A 19,529-nucleotide genomic window follows, 5' to 3' on the forward strand; every position below is an offset into this window, starting at 1 on the left:
GAGAAGCACACATTTAGCAGTTTGGGTCTTGGTCATGCCAAGTCTGAGGCAAGGACAGCTGAACAAAGGTCACAGAACTAGGAGGATTTTCTAACGTTTCCAACTTTGCCTGGCTTTCCCTGCCGACCACACAGATCTCATGGGTGTCACTGCGTCACCCTTTGGCCCCGGGTCCTGTTCCTGGTGGCTTACCGTCATGATGAGCTTCTCCACGCAGTCGGGCGCCACGCTGTGCAGGTGGGTGAGATGCAGCTGGAGGTGAATCTTGTTGTTGAGCATGTCCTGGCACAGGGGGCAGCGCAGCATGGGCTGCACCGAGTGCTGCGTCATGGCGTGTACCCGGAGCCGGTTCACGTCGGCGTTGCTGTACTTGCAGTAGGGGCACTGGTACATCTGTGGGGACACACCCGCCACTCCAGCTGAACCTGCCATTCCCGCCCCGGGCCCACCCACCCCAGTGTTCCTTCCCCACCAGTGTCTAGAATGCCCTCCCCGCAGCAGGGCCTCTTTGGTCTCACCTGCTCTGGTTTGCTCTCCTCGGATGTTTTGGGTCGCTTCGAAGAGAGTGGAGACTCTGAGCTACCTGGGAAGGAGATGCGCTTGGAGGCTGCCGGAGAATCTGTCAGCTCCTTCTCTGCTTGGCTGGACGATGCTGGAAGAAAAAGTGGAAGATGAAATACAGCAGACAGTCCAGGCCAGCTGCAGGTTTGTGTTGGGTGAGAAACAGCGATCGTTTATAGCGGTGTTTTCTTAAAACACCAAAATTCAGGAAGGATGAACATCCAGACTGATTTATCAAGCGTGTTGGAAACAAGAAGGGTTTCTTTTCTCCCTATGAATTTCTGTCACCACACTAACAACTGAACATTGGGAAAAGAAGGTAAAGAAATGGAATAAAAAGCTCTGGAGTAGAATTTGACCAAATCCAGTCCCTTCTAACCTCCCCCAAACTACACAGAGCCTGCTATCTTGCATCTGTGTGGAGGGGCGGGTAACAGGGCTATGGGTGGGTGACCAAATCTCACCAACTGCTTTGCCAACTTGAGTACCAGACACATTGCTTAAGAGATGCAAGAAACTACACACTCCCAGCCTTACCACCCCTTCTCCTGGAGACAACACAGCACAATACAGGCAACCTGACAAATTACGATCTGAGAAGGGTTCTAATCTGGATACTAATATCTAGAAAGAAATTGAGTTTGGGTTTGGAGTTGGCTCTAGGAGAAGTAATAACTGAGCGGATCTAGGCAGGGTGTGAATCCAAGTTACAATCAAGTCAATGTGTCAGATGTAAGAGGCGCTTAGGGTGGGTGGAAAGGGGATGGGCGCCCCTCCCATCCCACCACCCAAAAACTCGAAACACCAATTAATGAGGAGAGATGCATGAGGTTTGAATACCAAACAGTGGGTACGGCAGAAGGATCTCTCTGAAGCATAGAAAGGAACCTGGAAGATTCTGCTGAGAAAACAGCTGGTCTAAGGGTTTACTCAGAATAAACAGGTCTCCTCCAGTGTAAGCACACATTCCAACATGGCTGGCTTTGGTCATTCTAAGGCCTGGTCAGCATCTGAGAGTTAAGCTCTTTCACTTATTTTGGACATGGAACTCCATTTTTCAGAATTTTGCATAAAGCAATAAGAATAAAAAATCCCGAAAATGGTTGTGAGAACGTATATATACCCACTGCTGTCATCAACAGATACTGTGACTCACATTTAGGTCACCAGCTCACCTGATTTTCACTCCATGGTAAAACTGCTTTTCTCCCCACCCATCTAGTTATCTAGCACATATTTTCACTTTATGTTCAATTTTGAAATTTGCTCTGCCGTGGACACCAAGGAGTTGTCATTATAGATGTGTACTTTAATAAACAATTTTAGAAAATCAATTTGATTCCTTCAAGTCATAAGGCCACAAAATTATTTTGAAAAAAAAAAAAAAAAAAAACCTGCCGAATACAGGAAATATTCCAGGAAGTTGAAGTTCTTCCCAGAATGCACATCTTGTGACCTTTAACCTCAGTATCTTGGTAACCTAGTATCCATAAGTTTGTAGGACATCTATTATTTAAAAAGTACAAGGACAAGCATATTACACATGGACCCCTCCTCCTCCCAACACAGATTCATAACAGTACTTTAATCTGTCTCGAATCGACTTCAAACCCATTTTGCTCTTAATGGGAGTTATTCATTTTCACTTGAAAGGTAATACATGACGGCGGGATATTTAATGTGATGGACTGGCTGCCGATTAACTAGGTGCGGTAACATTCTAGACCAGTTCCCCCATGGCCCGCCTCTCATCTCCTGGCCCTTGTCAGACCTGATTCTATGAAATCTTGCACTGCAGGTTTGAGACCTTGCAACGTGATGAGCCCCTGCTTGAACACTTCCATGACCTCAGGCTGATGTTTCAGGAACTCAGTTACCTCTGTCCCCAGAAGGTTCCTTATTCTCCATCAGTTTTATTTTTGTTCAGTGGCTATTGTCTGTATATTTACTCTTCAAATACATGCTAAAGATGGGGTGAGTGGAGGCATCAAACGACACCATCTTTAGATGCTTATGTGTCACTATCATCCCCTCACCTGCCCTATTTCTCCCCCGACATGTAGGCATTAGACTGGGCTCCTTGCTTGCAGCAGGGGAGAGCTGCTACCTGCTCCTCCCCACAGCAGAGGCAACACAGAATCCAGGCTCCGCTCCAACACCCACCACAGGGTTTCGTCGGCCTATATGGTTCCCAACTGCACCAACTTTTACAGGACCATGACACTGCTGCACCAAGGCCTCCACCTGCCAGCTGCCCCACCAGGGACGGAGCTAACTATGTGGTTGCTCAGCACTGAGAATGAATGGGCGCTGAGACTGAGACCACCCAACTCATCTCACTCTCTTGGAGCTGAAAAGCAAACACAGGAACCCAGAGTGGCATTAGTTTCCTCATAGGACCAAAGAGTCCATCCTCCTCCTTCAGAGCTGCACGCGTGCATTGTAGCGGGGTTGCAGAGGTGAGTATTCTGGTTTCAGAAGCCACTATTCTTTCCCCCTGCATGGAGAGGGGAACCTTTATTACCTTCTTTTTTTTTTTTTTTTTCAAACTCACACTGCTCTGGAATTCTAAAGCTTCTTTTGTGAGCTGGAGCTAAAGAGCCATTATAAAGTGTTTTAAAAAATAAAATCAGTACTCGCTCACTCATTCCTCTTTATTCTCAGTAACACAACAGCTCTGCTATCACATGAAATACTGTACCCTGGTGCACAAACTTTGGGTTTAATCTCCTTTCTATCCAGGACAACTGTGTCCTTGTTAGATGGACTCTGCCTGGAAGCGGACACCAGCCATCAGCTCACCAGCTCCTCTAGAGACAAAGCACGGCTGTTCTTACAACCGGGTCTATAACCACCCAGGAACAACCTCACTGTTTCCCAGGGGCTGTGGCGACTGTGCCTAAGCGTTAGGTTAAGCACAGCTGACACAGGCCCCTAAGCTGGACCTCAGACGTGAAAACATCAAGACCTGGAAAGGGAGGCTTCATACCACTCCTGAGGTTGGCCAAGAGTCGCAGGAGTTCCCTGTCAACATGCTAGCAGAGGGTTTACTACAGGCCACAACCAGAGGTTTTCTCAAGCTTCTCTCTGAACAACTTCAAAAGGACTGGAGTCTCAAAATCAATTACTGCTTCGCTTCTGTCACTAGCATACATGGTAGGCATTAAGGAAATGAAGCCGAAGGAATGTCAAGAGAAAGGACTGCAGTTTTCTGCCTTGAAGACTTTTCTAAACTTTAACTTAAACTCTAAAAGAGATGTCACAATATAGAAAACACCATTAAAAAATCAATTACTGGTCACTCTGAGTCTGCTATGATGTAACTCAGGGCAAAGGAAATAGATGTGCTCCAGAGACAGGGCACGTTTGATATGGCCAGCGCCTGGAATCTCTGATTTATACCAGCAAGACCAAAACCAAACAAGGTGAAGGGTCAGTACCCGTGGTGGCTTTTAGGATGATGATAAAGTAAACTGGCAGCAGTCTCCATATCTTACAGCAGGGCATGGGATGAGCAAATAATGGCATAGCCATTGTACTGTGTATTAGAGGACATTAAAAATTCTAGCTATGAACCAGTATGGAAAAATCACTGGAAAGGTAAATAAGGTAAAGTTTGAATCGCATTGTGCTACAGCTGTGTAAAAAAAAAAAAAAAAAAAGAGTAAGTATTAGAAAAAACTAGAAGAAAATGTATTTGGGTGAGAGCATCTTGGGCCATTTTTTAAGTTTGTCATGTAGCTATATTATTCCTAATATTATAATTAAATGGTTTAGCATTTAAATTCAGCTGTCCATAAAAAAGTTGATATTTGGATCCATACTGTGCAAAACATCAGGTGGTACTCTTTTTTTCCCTTTTGCTGGTTAAAGCAAATTTTCTCACTTTGGCAGTTATGTCATATGAAAACATGTGTTAAATCTCAATGAATCTTCCACAGGCGACACGCTGGGATCCTGGCGTTTCAAAAGGGATCAAAATGTGGCAAGGAGTCGTGAGTGATGCAGTGAGATGACACACTCTGCCTGGCAAGGTAAATGGGATGTTGTGACAAGGAGATGCTGGGTCAAAACTCCTGAAATCTAACAGCCTGTGAGCCGTGGGTTCCTTGCCACACAGATTTTCTCGGGAGTTGAAAAGCACATGGGCATTTGGGTAGGAGATGCTGTTGGCCCACCTGGTTTGCAGAGACAGGGCTGGCTGTCTCTACCAGAGGAGTTCAGAACATTCAAATTCGGCCTTCTGGGCTAAGAGCTACTATACCCTTCGACTGTAAGACAGGAAACTAAAAAAGACAAATATTGAAAGAGGGGGGACCTGATTCATGATTCTCCATTTTATCCTCTCAAGTTCCTCTACATTTTAGACAAGAACGAACAGCAATTCAAAGGGAAATGTGGTCATCGATGAATGGTTTCCTTAGGGGGAACGATTATTTACGCCTGGAGACATCTACTTTCAGATTTCCTTTGACTTCATCATATTTGGGGAGTATTTAACCTCTAAAATAATTACTTAAAGAGTTACCCCTCTTCTCATACTAGAAGGAGGAGCGGTGAAGAGAAGAGGGCTCATGTGAACTCAGGCAAGTTTTGCTGGCCCTTTTCAAGAAATGGTTTTAGAATGTTCTCAGTACAGAGAATAATTCAAACAAGGCTGGAAAAACTTCATATAGGAAGTGACTTGCCTTAAAGAACAAGGTGAGGGAAGGTTCATCTGGACGGCTCATGAAGTGGTCATGTACGGGAGAAACGCAGCATTGAAGCCTTCGGTCCCCTGTGCTCTCATCTGATCGTATCACTAGTCCCAGAACAAAGTCTCACCCAATCCCAGTCTTCACTTCCAAACCTGAGTCACTGAAACTTTGCCCACAGAAGACTTCAAAGAGTTGTACGTGCAACTCCAGTGACCTTAATGCCAAAACACGCCTCATTCCTCCTCTGGTGACAGGGACTGCATGAGTCTGACACCAGGTAAGGCATCATGGGGTTGCTGCCTTGTAACAAGCCTGAAGAAAAATTGGAGGTGAAGGGAAAAACAGAACCTTAGCACACCCAGCTCTCAGCCCCCTCTCAGCATCTGCCCCCGGAGGACACTACAGGCTGCTACATTTCATGAGCAGAATTCATCTTCTCCCCATGCAACACGGTGGGGCTGCTGGCATAGGGGACCTTCTGTTCCACAGGCCAGCCCCTCTGCCCAGTGCCCTCCCATAGGGACATCCCAGGCAGGCACAGAGCCGCCCACTGTTGGGAAGTTTCTTCTCGTTTCCTCTCTTGGTGGAAGAGTGGCACTTGCAGGTGGTTTTCATCAAAGTGCTGAATCCTCTTCCGTTTGGGGCCCTGAGGTTTGCCATTGAGGGCCTGGGACACTGCCTGGTGTCTGATCCTGTGCAGACTCCAAAGGCAGTACCCCCCCCCCCCGCAACTTCTCAACCATCAGACTCTTAGCTAAAGCACCGCTGACAGCCCTTCATCTCAACTTCCATCTCCCAAACCAGCAACATAATGGAGGAGCCAATTAAATGATTATTAATTCATGCTACTTTCCGTAAGCCAGAGGTCCTCCTCGCCTTGCATTCCGTAAACCAGCTTGCCACCTGCCCCAGACATTTACAGCAATCCTTCGCATCTCATTGACTGAGGGGAACGTTTTCACACACCTCCACACTCAGTGTGCGGGTCGGGACAGTCCCCCCACACACCAGGCACAGGTCTGAAAATGGTCACTCGGCTCATGATTAGAATTAAATTAGAGTGCAGTGTGCTCTTTCCTCATGGTGCTTCTCAGAGGCCTCAGAGTCCCTCTCCAGAGCAGAAACACAGTGTTTCCAGAAGGTCCTCAGAGCTTCTGGACTTTGCAATCTTCATCCTGTCCGTGAAAGTGGAGCTAATCTTGGCATCCGCTTGCAACTCCTTCCCCCGAGGCCAGGCTGGGCTTTCTTCCCCGCATCTATGGAGCTACTGCGCTTGATAAGTGGCCAGAGTGCTGGCTAAACTCATGTCCTCCCCTAATGCAGGCAATGATAGTTCCTTTCAAGGGCATGCTTTGCTGCCAACGGGGTCTTTATTTATTTATTTGTTTGTCTGTTTTTGAGGCAGGGTGGCAAAGTCACTGAGGCTGGCCTTGAGCTTGCCATCCTCCTGCCTCGTCCTCCCCAGAGCGGGGACCTCAGGTGAGCACTACCAACTCTAAACATGCATGGGCTCATTCTCCCTCCAAGGAGGCAGGTGCTCCAGAGAGGCACTGGGAGCCCTGTGTGAAGCAGAGGCGGGCATGGAAACACAGCAGAGAGTGGTCTATGTGACATGGCCAGAAGGAACTTGAGGCTCCCTTTCCCTGTTCAAAGTCCAGCCCAGTGAGGTTCAGAACTTCTCAGAACACAGTTCCAGTCTCAGGCATGGAATGCAAGCTATTGCTGCTCTGTACATGAAAAGCATTTTACAGAAGTACAAACACCTACTCGAAAAGTAGCAGAATATGCCTACACAGCTACCCCAGGACAACGGTGTCATCCATTCTGATTATGTTTCTAAAAAGGATTTCAAAGAAAAGTCAAGTTACACCACAGATGGGTGTAACTGTGACTTAGGGAGACTATTTTTCTCCTCCAACTCAAATGTGAATGAGACAGGACAGCACCTGAAAATCCTGCAGCTCTTCAGTGGTATTTTTATTTGTTAATAATTATAGCTTCACAAGAAGTTGCAAGAACAGTACAGGTACAGAAAGGGAACACGCAGGTGTTACTCCTTATCCCATCTCATTAAAGACTTTCCAGTCTTCAATGGCTTCCCACGGAGACCCTGCCTTTCTGGCCATTCCTTCCTCCCACCCTGAATCCTACCTTCCAGGGTTATAGCTGCCCAGACTCAGGGCTGAGCCTCTGCCAGGCCCTGGCCCCATCTTTCAGGTAAGTTCAATATCTCTCTCACCCAGCAGGGACTTGCTGTCCAGTTACAGAAGAAATAGGTCCCAAGGCCTCACACTTGTCACTCAGGTGGTAGCCCTGAGGTTCTCAAACTTTAGGGTGTCAGAACTCCCTGGAGGGCTCATTGGATACTGACTGCAGATCTCTCCCCAGACTTTCTGATTCAGTAGGTCTAAGTCTCAGGATCGGCCTTTCCACTAAGTTCCCAGGTAATGCTGAGGTTCTAGGGACCACACACTGAGGACAGCTGCCAGAGCCAAAGCTTTCTATCATCGGTGGAGCCATATCGCTTTGTGGTTTAACTAGAGTCCACTGAGTCCCAGTCGCCCAAGATCTACCAGTCCACTTTTAAATGACTCCGATGACCCAACATTCTCATCTAAACTCAGGGAGGAAAGCTCGGCCTGGTCTCAAGTGTTTTTCCCCTCAGGCCAAAGGTGAAAGATTAAATATTCTATTCCTCAAGGAACCTGTTCATCCTAAAAAATAAATGCAGACATATTTCAAAGGGGAAAACTCAGAAGGAATAACCTCCATGTGTTCTGTTAGCCGTGTAATCACTGAGACCTCTTTCTTTCCACATGTCCTGAAGAACTGAAGGCAGAACTGTGGGCTCTTTCTGTTTCACACAAAGTCCCCTTTCAGTGCTAGCTTCCTGGGTCTCAGCACCTGTACACCACTCCAGTGTAATAGGACTTTGCTTCAGTCTGGAAGATACATGGACCAGATGCACGGACCAGCATCCGCCTGGGAGCAGGGTTCAGGTGCCATGTTGTGGGGTCGCTGCTCTCCCAGGCTCTAGAAGCCTTGAGGGGGAATGGTGGACCCATGCTGAGCAGGGGGTGCTGCTGTTCGCTCATCATCGTCGGGAGAACATGGTACTAAGCGCTAGCTCAGAGGCATCAATCTGTTGCACTAATTCCTCACTGAAATATGCATAAGGCTGCTTAACTACACTGATGTGAGCTCCCAAAAGGACCCGCTGCATTTCCGTTCCAGAGACCCAGCTCCCTCTGTCTCAGGTCTGAGAATGAACCACTAGTCAGAACGGGGCCCCTGCCTTGTTTAGTACCAACATGAGCTGATGGTCTGTTTAATGACTTTTGGACGCTGGCTGCCACCGTGAGCCTAGCTCATGCCAGAAGTTGGAGACCAGATTAATATTCCCTGCCTTTGAGGTATTCAGGCGGGCTGCCTGCCTTTTGGCCTCTTGTCAGTTCCCCCAAAGAACCCTGTCTGCCCTGGCACAGCCTCCTGAGCTGTGCGCAAGTGCCATCTGCAGCTGTGGCCATGGTCAGAGGACACACTGGGACTGTACTTATCATACTGCCCTCTGGCTTCATGACAGGATTGTGATGGTCAAAGACCTGGAGATACCCAGAGCAGGGGGGAGGCTTGGAGATCCTTAGGCTGACAGAGGAAATGGCCCAGAGGTGTAAGAGATCAACCAGTGGTGTTGCCAGGCATGAAGAGACTAGGTCAAAGTTAATTAACAGACGCTCACTCAGTCCGCTGCAAATCAAATGTTCATTAGGTAAGTGAGGATCTCTGAGCCCCAACACATCACAGACTGCCAGAGACTGGAATCTAACAATACTCTTCTGGCTTTTTTCCATTACAAACCTACCTTCCTAAAAGTACTTACTAAGTTTTAAGAGTGAAACCAAAACTTGCATAACGAACACATAAAATTTGGGTGTGTATCCAGCATGGTGGTAGATGCAAAGAACTGTCAGGGGCTTCTTTTTACTAGCCCAGGTTTGCCAGGACAGGGGAGAATTTGTGCTAAGGAAAGAAAGGTATCACTTGGGTCCCTGTGAGGCTGGCCAGTGGGTATAATCCTCCAGTCTCCCTTTAGGTTTAAAGTACCGAGAAGATAAAAAACATCTCCTCTGGGTATTTTGTGCAGCAGAGTGATATTTACACGGATGCTTCTCTCAGCCTCTGTGGCGGCCCCACGCCCAACTCACTCACAGTGCTCAAAAAGTCAACAAGTGATCTGTGCAAAGGGCAGGGAGATGGCTTGAGCTGCCTTAAGGAGCTCCTCAGGAGCTGTGTTTATCATGGGAATGGCTGAGTTCCCGTAAGGTGAAGGTGCCAGTCGTCCTTGCTAAGGACAGGATGGGATGTGCATGCTGGTCCCGTCCTGGGTCAGATCCTGGCTGTGTACCTCGAGCCTGAGCTTTCGGTCTCCTCACCTGTCAACCGGACGACAGTACCTACTCCCGGGGTTTCCCAAGGCCAGTGAGGTAGCAGCAGGTGAAGCCTGCCACAGAGCCTGTGCGAGGTGAAAATACCAGCGTTTGTTGCTATGGTTTCATTTTTAGAAGTAGCTGGGAAGTAATACAAGTCCATAAGGCCACAAAACCGCAGGGTGAATGGGAGAGACCTGGGCTTTTAGGATAAGCACAAACACTCCAAATTTACCTTCTCTGCACAGCAACATGGAACAATCCTGCTAACCCATGGATTTGAGGCCCACCAAAGAGAAATTTGAATAATTTGATCTCAAAAGTATTTATGTGATGCTATTTTACCAACTGTTTGCTAAGGAAACACCCAAACAGAACTTAAGCACTTGCCAGGTGCTAGAGATTACAAAAAAAAAAAAAAAAAAAAAAAATCAATGAATGTCACATAGCCCCTGACCATGAACAGCTGACAGTTCTGTCTGATAACTAGAAAAGCACAGGATTTTCAAGTTCTTTCTCCTCCAATCTCTATATGGTAAGACAAAGTGACTGTGCTATATATATTCTTTAGCTTTATGATGTGGGGAATGTATCTCTGACCCAGAAGGCAAATTAGGGTCTGATTACATCCAGGAATCCTAAACTGAGTCTTAGTTCTCTAGACTGCAAAATAAAATAAAGATAACTTTGGACCCAAGAATAGGAAGTCCTAAGGAAAGTGCTCTTATATTCCCTAGAGAGGTGGTATGGTGTTTTTAAGTCTTGATGGTTTTAAAACAGGTGCCTCCCCAACAGAACAAAAGCCAGACATAGGACAAAGCAGGGAAGATTAACATGGCCACTTTGTAAGAATCTTGTGAAAATCTGTAAGGCACTTTCTATACTGATGAACAATGATATGCTCCTTGATTTATATTGTCAGTGTCCCTTATCTATACCTTGACGATAATTCTCATAACATTATGCCATGATTGTGTGATTATATGACAACTCTTCTAGAAAGTGAGTTCCTTTCTTTTTTCCATATCTGAACAAAATGTGTTTGTTCACCTGATGTGGTTCCTATCTCTCCTGTGACTTAACAATATGAATTCTCAAAGCCAAGGCCTTTGAATTACTGGAACTCAGGCAAGTCCAGATATACACTGCACCCTGTACCTATTTTTACTTCCCAACATAAAAATAGTTCATGATTTGTTTTCAATTGTGAGACAGAATTCTGCCTGCAGTGACTTTAAGCAGCCAAATTATACTGAAAGTGGCCTGGAGGAAAAAGAGAGAAAGAGAGAGAGAAAGAGAGAGAGAGGAAGGAGCAGGAGAACAAGTGGATTCTGGAAAAGCTGACACAGTCACACAATTCCTATCTGTGAAAACCTAAAGCCTAAAACGGTTTCCATTGGTAGGAACGTGAACCACAAAGGGGCCACACAAGTGAGACTCCAGAATTCCCTCACATGCACCCCACCACAAAGACAGACTTATTTCTGGGTGAAGTAGGGAAATGGAACCAAGTGCCAGAAGGATACGTAGTTAGGCCAGAAGGATTTCTGAAGAGGTGTAGTGGTGGTGAATAGGCTGGTTTCCAGCTACACAGGACTGGTATATGGGTGCTGCTCAAAGACACCCAGGTGAGATTTCAAGGACCCTGCCACTGATGTCCACATCACACCAGATCTGATGAGTCCCAATAACACAGAACCAGGCGAGAGTAGGACTCGGTGCTTCTGACCTCCATGGAGAAAGCCTCACAGAACCCTTTCTCCAGCCTTCTGATCCATGCCATATGAATCAGCCGCAGACTGGGGAAATCAAGTGACAGTGTTCTGACTTCAGTAAGTAGTATTTTTCAACATTTGCAGTACTCTATAGCTGTTCCTCCTCCAATTACATCTATTCATGGAGTTCCAGAACTGAAAAACCCATTTAGTCCAACATACCACTTTACAGATTGGGAAACTGAGGTCCAGAAACCTAAGCTCATGCAAGCAATCTTAGTGGCAGAACCAGACCTTGAACCTAGGGTTTTGACTCCTACTAGCCCAGTGCTTTTCCTAACATGTAATGCTTCCTCTTAGCACATAGCTTCTTTTGTCCTTACGGACCTAATTAAAGACAAAAAAAAGGAGAGAGAGAGGGAGAGAGAAAGAGAGAGAGAAGAGAGAAGAGAGAGAATTCTTTTCAGTCCCTTCCCATTCTCTGTCACAGATTACATTTCAGGTACCAAGTTCCCCATACAATGGCATCTCTATTTATACAAAGCTGTAAACAACAGGGAGAGTAAGGGGAGGGCTGGTAATAGATTCCCACCAGGATGTGCCTGACCTGCTTTTTTTCAACCTCAGTAATTAGAAAGGCAGTGGGTCTGCAGGAATTATTCATATGCAGCAAGAGTCGTACACTATACATTTATGTTAAACATGTCAAACCCGATTGAAATCATGCCTGCCAGCATCGTGTTCCATAAACACACTTTCCCTCACAGTCGCCCAGGCCTTGCCAGCCCATTAATACCGCCTTTAATAGGGATCTTCCATAGATTCCAATCAGGGACGCTCCACTGCACTAATTGCTCTGTGTTAGGTGAGCATCATGGATTCAAAAAAATAATAATAAAGTAAAATCCCTTTAGGCCTTTCCTCCAGAAAAAAACCTCTGACTGCAGTTCTAACTGCAAGTTTTACAAAAACACACGAACATCAGGGATTTCTGAAGCATCATCATGGCGTCAATTTAAGGTGAGCTAGTGCCCCCCACACTTTTAAAAGCACCAAGAACCCCTGACATCACTGTGACTCAAATTCCCTTAACTATACCCAGGCATGGTGCTCTGTGCTAGAGACCATGGCAGCTACAGCATTTAAATAACCATCTTGCTATGATTCTTTGCCAAGAGTTCAATTTTTTCCCCTAATTATTGGTGATAAAGCATCACATTAATTGTATATCACTTAATTTACAGCAATTAATGATTGATAGACTAATCATTGCATTAATCATTGTTCAGCGGTTGACACTGGGGGCTCTTTAATCTAGAACACACACATTCAAATCCACTCTGGTAAAGACAACGACGGGTCATTTTCATGTTTCAAGAGAGAAAACCACAAAGTCGGACAGTGGAAATGGCTATGCATTAGGGAAGAGGCTTGGCTTCCAAGAACCGTCCTGCGTCCCTGCCCCCCATTGGCCCACGAGAGAGCTTTGCACTTGCCTTGACTAGATGGGACCCTTGTCTAACAGGGGTTTGTATATGTGCCACTGTTCACCACCATGGAACCCACAGGTGGCTGAGGCTGTGGTTGTCACCTGTCCACATTTCACAGATGAGACACCCAAGGCTTCTAGAGGCCATGGCCCTCAACCAAGCTCATCTGTTATCTGGTAGGCTCCCTGACTCCAAATCTGCTCAGTTGTTTCCACCTCACTAACCTGCTTTCAGACTGAGCAGGACACTGGCTCTGTACTCAGCCTATTGCTGGCTGCCAACCCAGTTCACTTTGAACACCCAAGGGCTGCCCTATACCTGCTCTCAGTTCACAACTTCAGAAGCATGTAACTCCTCCTGCTGGAACACTGCGGAAAACCAGATCAAACGATTAGAGGTGGTGGAGCCCAATGGTGAGAGCCTCCGCTGTCCTGAGTTCAAGTAAGCAACAAAACAACACCCAAGCCACAGCCTGTTGGTGTACCTTTTGGCAACTTGCTTGGGCTCTCCAGGGCTGTTTTCTTGTCTACAACATGGTAGGGGTGAGAGGGTGGTTATCCATAAAGTTGAGTCCACGGGTCGGGGTGGGAATCAAATGAGGTAATGTATATGAAGCAGAGCTCCCCAACTTTGTCTCACACCAAGGCACAAGCAGAAAATGACAGCCAGCTGGGATAAGCAGATGAAGCTGCAGCTAGCAAGGCCCCAGGGCTGTGGGAAGCAGCACCTGTGAGCTTGTTGGTGGCATGCCTGCCAGGAAGGACAGGTGTGAAGCACTCTATTGGGGCCCAGTACGGGGTCCGAACTAACTGCAGCCTTTATGAGGCAAGGCTGTTTGGGGTTAGGTGTGTTCCTTTTGAGTAACTATAGCTGCACATGTGGCTATTTAAATCCAAATTCATTAAAATCAAATACCATTAAAATTTTGGTGTTCCAGTGCTCAACAGCCACATGTGGCCAATGGCTACTGTATTATTCCACTCAGAGGCAGACCATTTCTATTGGCCCAGGAAGTTCTGTTGGACAGCACTGACCTATAGTAATACTGTTCTTGAGACAGGTGGAGTTCCTGAAGGCAAGGCCTATAATCTTGCCGATTAGGATTTGTGCTCACTGGAACTCTGTCCAGTGCTCTGCTCAGAGTAGGGACTCAGTCACTGATCTCGGAATGGACCCTGCTGTGACTTAAATCACTATCTTGCCTGTCTTTTTGCCATCCAAGGTAAAAAAGATCTTGCATCCAAGTAGAAGAATCTGGTAGAAGGGCACTCAAAGAGGAAATCAGGAGTCCTACTTTAATACAAAAGTAAATAGCTAAAAAATCTGAATAAAGATCATCCATGCCTGCACAAACCCCAAAACTACATAATCAATAGCTGAGAAAATGCCAATTATCCAGACCCATTTGAAATATTATTAATCTGCATCACGAACAGCCACTAATCAACAGAACAAATTGTGAAATCACTATTTATTTATTTGCCAGGAGGAAGTGCTCCCCGACACATTTAATCAGGTAGGAACAGCTCAATTTAGGGAGCAAATGGAACAAACGTAGGTTTTTTTTTTTTTTTTTATAAAATACTGAGGATCCAAAAGAAAGCTCAGAAGAGGTTGCTGGCACCTATATCGATTCCAAGATCAAATTGGCCCAAGTACCTTAATAAAGCCTGTCATTACACACTCAGACGCTATAGACAAAATTATGCTTCGGGTCAAAAGAGGATCATTTGCGGGAGTCGGGAAAGAATTTTCCCTTCTCTCTTTACTACTGCACATCTGGCAAGGGGCACCTCTGAGTTATTCATTCATTCATATTTGTTCTTTCTGTCTTTTGGAGGTAAAGATTAAGTCGACCTGTCACCTGAATGAATGCATGAGAGTGGGGCCTTATCAAGGACATCCCCTGCCACGGTGCTCATTCTGCGTCTTTCTGTGGTAGCTCTGCGAAGTCACGCTCCTGTGGAATTATACACATGTGAACTAGATTTAATTGAATGGCCCGCAACGAAGGCTGCCCTACGCTTGTTCTAAGGATTTCAGCAGCACGTTCAAAGTTGCCGGCTCAGGCCACTGCACCCAGTAGGAGCTCTGCGAACAGGGCCACTTCTTATTGTTTTCCTGGTGCCCCTGGCACACAGGAAATATGTACCAAATACTATTAGCATGATCCCACTAAATCCTTGCGTGTATGTTGCTCCCGCCAGTTTCTCAATGAAATTCCCAGAAGCCACATGCTACCAGGCATTCAAATGGAGAACTCTATGAGAAACTGCCACTACCTTTCCTCCTCTTGTTTAACTAAATGATTAAACAAACAAACTCCTTAGAGCTTACTCTAGGCTGGGCATCGCTCTAACCTCCCCACGTTCAAATGATCCTCTCGGCAGTTCTGCGTCGTGGGTACTTCTTAAAATCCCACCTCATGTGAGGAAACAGGCACAGCAAGGTTAAGGGACCTTAAGCAAGGTCACACAGCCAGGAAGTGGCAGAGTCTGGATTACAAAGCAAGCGCCCAAATCGTGACGGCAAACAGATGGCCCAGAAAGTCACCCAGTCTTCAAACAGTGTTAGTGAAATCCTCTGCCCTGCCACCTCCTGTAGACAGACATGTCTGATTGTCATCTGAACCAGGTGTCAGATCTTCCCTGAATACAGCAGCAGAAACGAGGATCTTGGTCCAGGCAAAGCACGCGGGAGGAAGCTCCCCTAACCAGGGGCCTTTGGGCACAGATGTACAGCCCTCCTCTTACCCTGGGTGTCACGAGCCCAGCCCTCAGTGATGGACTCAGAGCCTAGATTGAAACAGGCGCCCAGCAGTGTGGAGTCTGCCCGGCGCCCCGTCCGTTCACTCAGCCCCGGGGATGGCGAGTCCCTATCTCCCAGGAAACACCTGACGGTGGTTTGTGGCCTCCTCTGCCGGGTCCCTCCTGATACTTGGACGTTGTCGTGCTGCCTCTGGGATTCTCTTCCCTACACCGAACAGCCCCCGTTTCTTCGGTCTCTTCTGAGAGGCAATATTTCTCAGCCTTCCGTCACTTTCACTGCCCTCCGCTGGCCTCTCTCCAAGATTCTGTATCTTGTTTAAATAGTGAAGGCCACACCGAGCATGATTTAAGGACAGGCTTGCCGAGAAAAGTAACAAAGGCCCAGCCAATAGATTCTAGAAGGTAAATATTTTCTTTAAAAAAAAAAAAAATCAAGGAATTATAACAATAACAATGGTAGTGAGAATCAGGCTGACCAAGTAAAATAATTGTTGCTGCTTGTGGTATCATTTGCTTTTATTATTGCAGTGGCTTCTGGGAGACATATCTGTCCAGTAAGTCTTCTCAAAAATGACTTTGCTCCTCCTTAAAAAAACCTGAGCTTTTCTTCATAGTCTCAGCTCTTTCTTCCCTCAATACCGAAATCTTATCATCCTGAGAAATGGCTGTTCCTCTTCTCTCAGCACCAGTTTTTCCAGAAATAGCACTTCCTGTCTTGGCTTCTTCACTTTCTTCTGCTTTTGGTCAGATGTCCTTCCTGGCTGCTCTGCCCGTCTTCCCTGGGGTGGGACTGCAGCATGCGGGTGCTGGCCCTGGGGGTGGGGGAGGGACCCGAGGAACGTGCAGGCTGTGTCCAGGCAAAGGCCGGCCTCCACTGCTAAGTCCCTCAGAGATCTGGAGGCTGAGAATCGGGGGTGACCAGATCAAATGCCACTTGACAACCTCTGCTGCACCCCCCGGAGAGGAAGAGTGACACCCAGGGCAAAACAGCCACACTGGGAGCCACCCAAGAAAGGCGACCTGAAAAACCCAGAAGTCCCACACTTCCGAGCCTAACACCGAGATGCTCAGCAAACAATTTGGCTTTGGGGACATTTAAAAACTTTAAAATTCTTTACTATAACATAATAAAGGGGATTGAAAGCGACCACTCAAAAAAGTAAAACAAGGTCCCCCTCCTACTTTTCCAGAGACAACTGAGTTGTCCCCGGGCAGATTGGATGTGTCTGCTCCCTGACAGCCGCGTGCTGCCAGGGGCGGAATCCTGGCAGGCTCGGGGGCAGCTGCGCGCACTACCTGTCCACTTGTTCTGCTCCTTCTCGCCTCCACTCTCTTGGTCTTTAGCAAGCTCCTCTGGATCAGCTGTGGTTTCGCTGGGTCCTTCAACATCTTCAATGGCTTCTTCTGAAAGAGAAGAAAAACAAAACTGTCAAGGATTAAAACACAGAGAGAAGAGGAAGGACTGAGCCAACATTCTGAGGAGCTGCCAACTACCAAACACAGAGCCAACTGCTCTGTCCCTCCCCTCTTCCCAAAGGCCCCTAAGAGGCTGACCATGCTAAGGATATACTGGGGCCTGGGGATGCACTTGGTATGAGGCTGTGCCTCACTCCAGACCTTGACTGCTAGGTATTTTGAGAGATTCTAGATGTCTCACTTGAGAATTTCCCATTGAAAAACGGATTCTGTTGATGCAGTAACTCCAGCTCAGGCCCTGGAGTCACATGCAAGTTTTTTGCACTTGAAAATCAAAAAAACAAAAACAAAAACAAAAAACACCCAGAACTTAAAACTATCCACATGTTCACTTTACCTAACTCCATCCCCAGAGCATCCTGGCATTGAACTAGACCAGACCAAATCATGGGGTCCTTCACAGGCCACGGGCATAGCAGTGCCAGACTGTGACGGGAGATTTTTTTTTTCTTGCACTTGTTCATGTTCTGAAGAATCACAGACTATCAATGATAGGATTTCACTGGCATAAAGAGTTCTAGAAACCAAACAGTATCTGTGAGCATGCCGGAGTCAGTGATAGAGGCAAAGGGATAAAAGTCTATAACGGACTCATACGCTTTCCTTTTGAAATCATTCCACTGTTTCCTCACTACTGGCTTAAAACTAATCCAAGACATGCCTCTCTGGGCCAGCACAGTGCTATCGCAAAGGCAGAAGAACAGCCATTTTCCAAAACTAGGTTAATTATGAAGTGAAATACCATCATCCCAACTGAAGAAGAAAAGATGCTCGCCACACCAAGGAAAAGAAAGTGTTCTCCTGGCCCTGTGGATCGTCACCTAAATCCTGTATTCAGTAAGAATGGGTTAGATGAATGGAGAAAGCAGACACACCAAGGCAAAAACCATTTTCATATGGATGAGATTATCAGGAGACTCTGAAGAGCACACCTCTCTGGCTGGTGTAGAGCAGGGGTGTCCTCACTATCCACCTAGGCTGGCACCAAACCAGACCATCAGGAATCAGGAAACGCTACATAGGGGTCTGGCTGATTCCACCACGAAGCTCTCCAATACCAGTTCCACTTTTTTTTTTTTAATTTATTTTTTTGCAGTGCTGGGGATTGAACCCAGGGCCTTGTGCTTGCGAGGCGAGCACTCTACCAACTGAGCTATCTCCCCAGCCCACCAGTTCCACTGTTAAATAAATGAGGTATTATATACCCTCTGACCCTCCAGAATATTGCCTCTGAAATTTATCCCACAAAGTGAAGTCAAAGAGGTAGAAGAAAATTGACCTCACAGGGTTTCTGAAACACTCAAAGAAGAAAGCATCTTTTTAGAATCATATTTTCCTGATTTTTCCAGAAAGGTGATGGAGGTTCAATGACTGGAAACTTGAACAAGGGCTCATGGAATGTTCTTCTTTCCTTCCTAATGGTAAGGGGTTTATGAGGCAGTTGTGGCAAATATAAAGGAAGTAAGGCACTGCTTATTTTCAATTCCAAATCCACGTGTAATTTCTATGTCTCCTTTTCTATCTCACTGCATGGTGAAGTTAACATCAAGCCTCTTCACCTTACCCTTAATTCAGAGAAAAATCATACAATGGTGGCTTGAAGTTAATCATGAATATAGTCCTATATGACACCATACATCACTCAGTACAGAAAGATATGTAGGTGTTTAGTAGAGTAACAGCAAACAAGTACCCAGCATGGTACATGTGCCATCTTCATTATGTCTGGGCAAGATGTTTCATGCACATTTTTAGGCTTTTGGTAAAAACTGTTCAAATCCACAATTACAAAATTCATCTTTAAGTGGCACTTCAGTTAAGCAATAACATTGAGTTGGGTCTACCCAAATTTACCTAGGTTTCTTGAACTCATTTGTCCCAATACATGCTGTGACACATGGTATCTGTAGTGCTGATACATCAATCAAATTTGATTAGGCAAAGAGATGGCTCACTGGTCCCTCTTCTCTAGCATAAACACATTATCACCTTAGATGGAGATAGTCTGACACCTACAAACTAGACAACGCCCAGGTGTGGTGACGAACGGTGTCTACTCAGCAGAGAAGGGAAGGAATTTGCCTACTGGGTGGCCAATCTCCAAGGCCAGCACCTCTCTCCCGCACATTATGTGGCCTGCAACTGCTGGAGCAGAGTTAAAAACCCACGGTCACCTGGCACTGACCCCAGTTCTTTCAGCCCTTCCAAATGGATCTATTCCGAAGACAAGAGACTGTAAAGAATGAGCAGATCTCTCAAGCGAGGGCTGGCACTGCACAGCACTTGGTGAGCACTGCTGCCGCCTGCATGCCTGGGCCTCTGCCGTCTTCCCTTGCGGCCCTACTGCAAGGAGAAAATGAAGGCAGCTAAGTTCCAACAAGAGGAAAAACTAAAG

At 46.4% G+C, this 19,529-nt stretch overlaps 1 protein-coding gene across 4 annotated transcripts in view; it reads right to left on the reverse strand.

Annotated features, from left to right (window-relative positions):
• The window catches only part of Zfhx3 (zinc finger homeobox 3), a 264,272-nt gene that overhangs the window by 23,441 nt on the left and 221,302 nt on the right, over positions 1 to 19,529 (reverse strand). For all 4 annotated transcript variants that reach the window (XR_007105362.1, XM_047527802.1, XM_047527801.1 and 1 more), the window contains 3 exons: positions 16,955 to 17,062; positions 519 to 652; positions 193 to 393 (listed from right to left, as the gene is read on the reverse strand). Coding sequence is in view for 3 of the 4 variants with exons in the window: in XM_047527802.1 (XP_047383758.1) it covers positions 193 to 393; positions 519 to 652; positions 16,955 to 17,062 (443 nt within the window). In the remaining variant the exon portion in view is untranslated. The remainder of the gene's footprint in view (positions 1 to 192; positions 394 to 518; positions 653 to 16,954; positions 17,063 to 19,529) is intronic.

The sequence above is a fragment of the Sciurus carolinensis genome, chromosome 16 (assembly GCF_902686445.1).
Source record: "Sciurus carolinensis chromosome 16, mSciCar1.2, whole genome shotgun sequence".
Taxonomy (NCBI): domain Eukaryota; kingdom Metazoa; phylum Chordata; class Mammalia; order Rodentia; family Sciuridae; genus Sciurus; species Sciurus carolinensis.